This window comes from Hevea brasiliensis, chromosome 5 (genome assembly GCF_030052815.1).
Source record: "Hevea brasiliensis isolate MT/VB/25A 57/8 chromosome 5, ASM3005281v1, whole genome shotgun sequence".
Taxonomy (NCBI): domain Eukaryota; kingdom Viridiplantae; phylum Streptophyta; class Magnoliopsida; order Malpighiales; family Euphorbiaceae; genus Hevea; species Hevea brasiliensis.
Genome location: NC_079497.1, coordinates 21,667,811 through 21,677,342, shown reverse-complemented (window position 1 = coordinate 21,677,342; position 9,532 = coordinate 21,667,811). Strand labels below are relative to the sequence as shown.

The 9,532-nt window shown below is 25.7% G+C and overlaps 1 protein-coding gene across 1 annotated transcript; it reads right to left on the bottom strand.

Moving 5' to 3' along the window:
* Positions 1-1,718: 1,718 nt before the first annotated feature.
* On the bottom strand, positions 1,719-3,919 carry LOC110669928 (exocyst complex component EXO70H1). The gene has a single exon (XM_021831783.2). The coding sequence runs from the start codon at positions 3,796-3,798 to the stop codon at positions 1,879-1,881; it is 1,920 nt and encodes a 639-aa protein (XP_021687475.2). The 5' UTR covers positions 3,799-3,919; the 3' UTR covers positions 1,719-1,878.
* Positions 3,920-9,532: the final 5,613 nt, after the last annotated feature.

Genomic DNA, 9,532 nt, shown 5'->3' with positions numbered 1-9,532 from the left:
GACATCAAATTTGAATCCATTCAAAACTAATTACCTATGAATATTTTTTTTCAATATTTTACCTATGACTATAACGATATTTGATATTGTTATTAAAAAAAAAAAAAACTTTTCAAATATAATGATTAAAAATAATAAAAAATTAATTTTAATATATTTTAATTATAAAATTTTAAAATAATTAAAAAAAATTTTAAAAATTTTTAATGACATTTTAAATGATATTTTTTAAAATATAATTTTTTTTTTTTTTACTTTTAAATGTCAATTTCAAACAAGCTTATTATGTTGTTTTGTATGGATATATCTTTCTTTAAAAATCAAATAGTTTTTTACTTAGAAATGATTCGTAAAAGGAAAGTGATGCGATTATATTGCAAAATGACACTTTGCTTTTTTAAAAAAATTAATAAAATGAAAATTTTGTGCACTTTTAGAAGATTTGAATCCTCGTTTATTTATTTTAAAAGTTACAATTTTTATAATGTAATTTATGAAATTTTACTCAATTTATGAAATATTTATTAAATAAAAAATAAATTACTCCATCTATTATAAAATTTGCTCTGGCAATATTTACATCGCACTTTTTTATCACCCTATTTTTATTCCTTTTAAAGGAGAGTTATCTTAAGTATTTGAAAATTTAAGTAGTTATGTATTTGGTTAAAATATTTATAAGTTATTTGATAAGCGATCGATATATTTGACAAAAAAATAGCTTATATGTATATTTATTATTAAAATGTTAAAAAAAATATACTAAATTCTTTTCTCAAATAATAAATAATATTAACTCAATATTTTATTATAGTATTATCAAAATATATTTCAATTATATTACAATAAAATTTAATTTCAAATTAAACAAACAAATATTTGATAGACAAATATTGTATTAAAATTAATAAAAATAATTTTTTTAATTTTGAAATTAATGTAAATAATTTATTTAAATTATTACAAAAAATAATTTTTTATTGTGAATAAAATAATAAATACAAGAATTATAAAATTAAATGAAATTAATACAATAAAATATTTTGTTAAAATAATTTGTATATAAATTTTGAAAATATTTTAGATAAATAGATCAACTTAAAATTATAACTTATAAATTAAGACAGATGTTGGTAAGTACCTATCAATAGAAAGATGTTTCGTAATTTGCTAGCCAATAAGCAAAATATGAGAATTGGTGACATATATATATATATATTCATTCACAATTCTATAAGATTTTTTTTTTTTTTAGTTTAGGACACTAATTTTTAGTATGTTGAGTTTTTGAGTTGATCATCAAGATTTAGTTTGGCTTTTAGCTTAGCTTGCTATGTTAAATTTTTCCTTGATAATTTTAAAAATAAATAAAATTCTTGATATATATATATTTATAAAATAATTTTTCAATGGGAATATATATTATAATTTTTCAATTTTCAGATCCCAACTTGAATAAAAGGAGCCTTGACTGAATCGAGTAAAGAATAATGAAAACTTAGAGGAGTTTCATGATTGCCAATCCAGCCAACTACAATTTTATTATTACTTTAACATAAGAGAAAAATGTAATTTGTTTTTTATGATTAATTTAGTTAGTCACAATTATTTTCAAAATATATTAAACCATATCAGGTGATATAATAAATTGATAAAAAGTTCACAAGACAAATAGAGTCATTATTGTTTTAAAATAAAATAAAATTTTAGATTACGAATAAATCAATTAAATGCAAATGCAATTCATGCTAGCATCATTTGAGTACAAAAGTGTATCTATCATTGTATTTGTATTTATTCACGTATAAAGCCGCACATGTAATATATACGGTCAAAATTTTGCAAATATACCCTTGCGCTTTAAAAATTTTCAAAAAATCAACTCGACAAGCGCGATCGCGGCCGATGAGAAGACGTCGACGACGACGGTGTAGAAGGAGATGACGATGAGATCCCCATGTCAATCGTCCCAAAAAACAAATTCGACAGGTAAGTCTCTAAATCTTCAGGGGCATATCGGACAAATATCCTTATATTCCTCTTTCCCTCCACCGTAACCATTACTTTGCCATAAAACTCCCGGTAAACCGGCGTTAGCTTTCTCGCTATCGAAACCTTCACCTCGTCTCGGAGTTTCGGGTCCGATACGATACAAGAACTCTGCTTTCTATATGCTGCTTCGAAACTGGAATTAAATCGTTTTAAACTCTCCCTGGCTTCCTCCGGCGAGATGGAGGCCGATGTATTCTCCGGCAATGACGCGAACACCTGACCCCACGCTAGCCTCTCGTAATTCGCCGCAAATTGTCTCACTTTAGCTTCATGCTTTGTAATCCACTCTTCGCCGAGTAAATACTGGAGATTTGACGTCTGAACTTTAGATATTACGTATTGTAGATTGTTGGCTAAGAAGAGATACGAGAGAGATACATCTTTGTAATGCTTTGCTTTGCCGTCGAGCTTGCATAGAAGAACCAGAATTAGCCAAGCGAATCGAACCGATATCGGCGGTGCTGGAGTATCATCAGACTCTGGACTGTCGAAGTATGATTTAGGTAGAGATGATTTTGCCAGTGGAGGCCAGTCAGAGATAATATCAGAGAGGATACTGCCGTAATCGCCGAGTATAGTCAGGTAATTAATCGAATGAAATGTTAGAGGATGCACGTCACCGCCTGGAACTGGAGTCTTGGACGAGTCCTTCTGGATACTCGACTCGAAATCAGTGAGCATTGTAAGAACGGAATCACTGAGTCGAACTAGTGAATTGAGAGCCTGTGATCGGACTGTGGAAGTTGACTCAAAAGAGAAGATGGATTCAATCTCCACCCAGTTTTCAGATATTGCAGTGTACATATCGAGCACCCGAAACATTTTCTCCATTGGAGATTTCTTGGTCTTGGCTACAAGTTCAGGGAATCCAAAGAGAAGATTAGCTCCTTCTCTGGATATTTCACTGAAACAAGACTCCCTGATGGAATCGGAAATCGAGAAAACGTGATCACAAAGAATTCTCTCTCCGTTGAAGAGAGTTCTCAAGGAGATTTTAACTGCCTCCAACCAGTTCTTTATTCTCAAATCTAGCGCGGCCCAATCCATCTTATTAATTTGCGATGGGCTCATTCGCTCTACGCCCAGCCGGTAAATGCCTTCGTCGATGATCGACTTTCGTATAATTTTGTAAACATTCACGCACTCTTTGGCGTATCCAGAGGAGATCATGCACTCAGCAATGGATCTTAAGTCCGCCATGGCAATTGAGGAAACTTGTTCAACTTCAGAGATTGAATCGCCTGCAGCGCGAATTTCATCATCAGCAAAACCCTCATCATCGTAATCGGAGATGCTGGATCTTGTAGAAGCACGGGAGGATCTGGCGGAGACAGATTCAGGATCTAAGTAGGCCCGATTGGTGGAAAGAATTTGATAAAACTCCTTTTGCAGTCGTTTCATAGCAATCTGCATAAGATTTTGCGCTCGTACGATTCTACCGTGGGAGGAGCCATCGGAGACTAGTAAATGCATGGCTTTTTGCAGGTCAGTAACACACTTCAAGAACTGCATAGCCTCTCGCTTATTCTCGTAAAAGAGAGAGGTGACTCTGGCAAAGGTGGAAGTTTCAGGGTTCCATTTCATGATAACATTCGAGGCAGCTTCAATGGTTTGTTCCATGATGGATTCAGAGAAGCTGCGGCGAGGAGTTGAGAGAGAAGCTCTTGAAGGGGAAGAGCGAGGGGAGGTAGAAAACGACGGCGTTTTCGGGTGAAAGCAGATACTCCTCATCCCTTTTCTTGGCATTTGAGAGCAGCGTGAGAGATCTGAGAGAAAGAGCTTATTGAGGTTGTTCGTTTATGAGAAAGAGAAGATAGAGCCGTAGCTATTCGCTAATTTAGTTTTTGGAGAGTTCAACTGCGTCTGGGGTAATTTGCCAACGGTATTTATAGACAGCGAAGGAAGGAGGCCTTGCTTGGGACAGAAGAAGTACATGGGATTGGACTTTGACTTTTAAGTCATATCGGCTGAGCCCCACGTAAGTCATCGCTTACGCGTTACGTAAATCGTCGCATCCGTGTGGGGAAGGAGAAAAAATAAATGCACATAGACATAACCATATTCTTGGAAAAGAGGGTAATACTAATAACAATAGAGGGTGCCGCATTCATACGTTACTTATAACATGGTTATTTTTTCAGAATTTTTTTTTTAATTAAAAGAATATTTATATTCATATTTTCAAATTATTATTTTATTTATACTCGATTACAGTGGACTATTAATCGGTAAAGGTTAAAATTTATTTATTTTTTAATTTAAATAAAAAATTAAAATATTTAATTTATTAATTTTTATGATGTTTTTAGTAGAATATTAAATAATCAAGAATTAAATATTATTTTTATAAATTTTAATTTTAAAAAAATGTAATTATTAATTTAATTTCAAGATTAACATTCAATCATTCTAGTACATTATTGGGTGTATTTAGTGCACTAAAAAAATAGTGCACCCATTAATAAGTTATTATTTTAAGAATGTGGAACTCAAAATTATGTGAATGAAGGTATACATACATTAAAAATATCTAATAATTTACTTTCAAGATAGTATAAATATTAATGAGATAAAAAAAAATTAACTTAACTAGTCCCTTTAAATATTCAAATAATATTAATAATGATGAATTAAAATTGAAAGATTAATAATTACCACTATTAACTCCATACTAAACATCTCTCTTAGACTACATTTTTTTGTTTAAACACAAAAAATTAAAAGACTAATTTTGTTAATTTTTAAACTAAATTTAACTTAAATTAAAATTTTTATATTAATTTAGATAAAAAAATTAAATAAGTTAAATTAAATTTTATAAGAGGTGAAGTTTAGCTTTAAATCTCAATAAAAGATAAATATGATTAAAATTTATATAAACTAAGATGGGAAAAAGAAAGAAGAATTTAAAAAAAATATATTAGAATTAAATTTCATTTTTGGGTTATATATTAAACATTCTTTCCCCACATAATTAGCTATAATCTGAAATTCAATGTCTAGCTTGTAATTAAAATTACGTCTATCTTTTATCAAATTGTTGGACTATATTACATGCATTGTCAACTATTTAATTAGATGAATAGCCTCTCATCCTTATGAGAAATGAAAGATTAAATTCTAAGTTCTCTAGATGGATATATATGATGCTATACAGCTAAATTTTTAATTAAAATAATGTAATTTACATCACTAATTATTATTATTATTATTATTATTATTATTATTATTATTATTATTATTATTATTATTATTATTATTATTATTATTATTATTATTATTATTATTAGCTTGCTTCCACAAAGCCAATTGAAAAATCAGCATAGGAAAATTTACATAGGATTTTATAAATTCAGACATGGAAAATGACAATGGTTCATTTATAGTTTCTTAAGAAATATTTATTTCAAAAATATTTACAAAGAATTTTCTTAAATAATTTAGAAAAACATATGAAAATATATTTAGAAATAAATTATAATTTTTAAGGGTGAAAAGGTAAATATTAGCAAAATTTTAAAATAATTAATATTTTTTAATGTATGATTGAAATAAAATCAAAAATTTGTAAATTAAATTGATAAAAATAAAAAATAATAATTCAAAAATAAAAATATAATATAATTAAAAAATATACAAAAATTATTTTTCATGAAGTCTAAGTTATGCTGCTAACATGGACCGTATTTTTTTCTGTCAAATAAACGCGCTTGAGTTAGGCTAATTATTAATTAATAAATTAAAAAATAGTGCATAATTAATAATTATTACTAGTCATTATTCTCCTGTTTATGTTTGGTGTGATGAACGTATCCTCAGCGTTCTCATTTCACAGTCCTTATATTTGAATTTGGATGACTATTTATTTACATTTGGGTGTTTTATTAAATTATATATTTAATTATTTTTAACATTATAAAATATAAAAAAAATTAAAATTATTAAGTGACATATTAATTTTACACTAATTAAATGTACATAAGAAATTTTATTAAATTGGAATAATTGAAATGCGCTGAAGAATATATCGACCAGATCAGACGTAAGCAAAGATCTAAACAGATGGGACCAACGTAAGCCTTTACTTAATAAAACCTCTTATTATCATTAGTCAAGTAAAATCTGCCATGCAATGACGAAACTATAGATTTGACGTTCCCCTTCCGGGCGTGGAAAAAAAAAAATTCCACAACCAAAGTTGTTTTAAAAAATTTGGATAATTATAAAATGTTTATAATGCATTAATTTTTAATGTATCATATATTTATAAAAATTTAATTATTTCATAAATTATAAAATTTGAGTCTATCTCATTATAAGAGACTTTCTCATTGTAAGAGAATAAGTATATATTCTTGGAGTACCTAATAAGATTTTTTAAATTTTTAGTGTTTATAATAAGACAAAATATAAAAATATTTTGAATTTTCTATATTTAATTTTAACGATTGAATGTTTTAATTAAAAGCTAAAAAAGTTATTTAATAGTATTTTATTAAACTTTAAATGTTCAATATTATCACCTAAATAAGTTGATTCAATTTGAGATATCTCAAATTCGATAAGAATACTTTATATATGAATAATTATAATTTTGTACTTTATATACGAAAAATTATAATTTTTCTTATTGTATGTTTAATCAGTTTATATATACACTTATTTAAAAAAATATATTGTTTTATTAATTTATTAATATAAAATATGATTTTCCTAATATAATTCTTTAACCAATACTCGTAAAATATTAATTAAAAAATGTTATTGAATATCTCAACTTCCGCAGTATGGAATTTAGAATTACGAGGATGGGGAGGAAAAGTTCTCTCATCAGCCCCAAATTCTCATGCTCCGGTCCGGAGACGGGCAGCAAAATTTTATTAATTTTAATAAATTAATAATTTCAATTTCCTTGTTTCAGCTAAGTCGTGCGGTCCAATTTAGTTGCCGTTTCATGGTGCCACCTTGCGCGTATCGTTGAATTGAATTCTTTGTTTGAGAGAGTCCACAAATCCAATTATCATTCTCAACCATCCATCCACCAACTTATATACTTCTTCAATTGAAAAAAAAAAAAAGCTTATACACATTTTCACATTTTCCATTAAAAAAAAAAGAATTTTCTTAATATATTAAAAAGTGTTAATGGAATGGTTCACATTATATACACTAAATATAGTTATATAAGGACTCTTATACTAAGTTTTTCGTGATTATTAAAAGAAATTTAATCAATTATAATTTAGTTTAATTAATTAAAGTCTTTTTATATGATAAATCAAATAGGATTAATTACTTCATCAAGTAGTAATTAGTGTGAATGAAATATGAAGTTGCAAGTAGATGTCTAATAATTTTAATTTCGAAATAATATTTATAACATTACTAAAATTTTATTTTATAGAATAAAACTTGAATTAAAATAAAAAAAAATAAACTAATCAATTAAATTAACAATGTTTTAAATAATAATCAATTATTATATTACTTTTTAGTCAATTAAAATAGAGGGCAATTTTTCATTGTCAAATTCAATCATAGATATTTTTGTCTATTCTATTAAAAATATAAAATTTTTAAATTATAAATTATAATTAAATTAGCTATTAATTATATGTTAATTTTATTTTGTAGATAATATAGAAGCCATTTAATTTATATAGTATCATACACATGCGAATATTATGAAAATTTAATTTTTTTTCTTTGAAAAAAATCTTTCATGCCTATATATAGTGAATTTATAAATATGTAAATAATGCACTTTTATAAGTTTATATTTGAATTATTATAAACTTAATTAAATAGAATTTAAATAAAAGTAAAATTAAGAATTTTAAATTTATATAAACTTTAAAATTAATTTAAATAATAAAAATTCAAAATAAATTAATATTTAATAATTAGTTAAATTTAATTCTTTATTGTAATAATAACAAATTATTATGGGTATTTTTTATCAAATCTAATGTTATCCTCCTTTTATACATTTATATATATTATAGATATAGAAAATTAAATAATTAAATAAAAACTTAATTATTATATTGAATAATATTATACAAATTACGTCAGTGTAAAACACAAGCTTTTAACTGCATATTATAATTTCAAATATAGTGACTTTAAAATAATTAAATATTACCTTTTTTTTATTCAAAGTCACTTGAACTCAAGTCTTTATAGTTAAAGAGACAACTTCAGTACCACTGAGTTAAGCTTAATTATATCACATATGATATAACTCCTTAAAATATACAACTGATCGTTTCAACCAATTGAATTTCCAGATGATCAAGATCTAAACCATTTCACAATTTGGATATGCGAACAATTCAGTTATCGTGCATAATGATTCGGACAGTAATAGATATGCCAAACTAAATGTTAGGATCCAAATTAAACACTAATTCTATCACATAAAGATAAACATTCCACTCTATTGGGATTTTGAATCTCACTCTACTTACTTATACTTCCTATAAGATCGAAATCTTCTATGATCACACCCTCTTAGTAATTAGAGTCAAGCGAGTGCCTACATAAGGAGTTCATAACCTCCATAATTAGTTACACTACTTTATCTAGTTAATTTTGTTTATAACTCTGAAACTCTTATTACTGACTTAAATATCAGAAAGATTGCTCAAACCAACATACTCGTATTCTCTTTTGTGCTGCAAATTCATACTCATAAACAAACATTAAAATAGTTCAATAAATTTATTCATATCGTATGTTAATATAATAATATTATTTAAAATAATATTTCAAATTGATAAATTGAAAATATGACAAACTTAAGACTTCATACATATATTATTACCAAATCCATAGACAATTTCATGTCAATTATTATTAATTAATTATTTAATTTTAATAAAGAATTTTTTTTATAAAAAATGATTAAATTTCTGATGATTCAACCGACATGCAGATTCTTGATGGTTGAATTAGTATTTTCCTACTTAATCGATTGTATAATTCAACCACTGAAAACTTTATAAATGGTAAAAACATGTGTAATGATTTAGATGACTAATTCAAATCAATTTATAATTTAAAATAATACTATTTATAAAAAAAATTAATTCGAATAATTCATAATTTAAAATAATTAAATTTGGGTGATCTAAATTAAAATCCATTGGACTTGAAAAGATTTTAAATTTAATTGTTATCTAGATAAAAGAAGTATCAAACTAAGCAAAGCATTTTTAAGATTACATATATATATATATATATATATATATATATATATATATATATATATATATATATATATATATATATATATTGATTATATTTCTTTGGACATCATGAAATAATGATGCTTTCTTTAATTATTCAAGACAAGTTACATGTTACTAGTTAATTCCACATAAAGCAAATTTTGACCAACTCTCGTAAAATTAACTAATTTATTTATGGTGTTCTTGATTTAGTTATTTACTTTTAATTTTTACTTTAAATATATTTT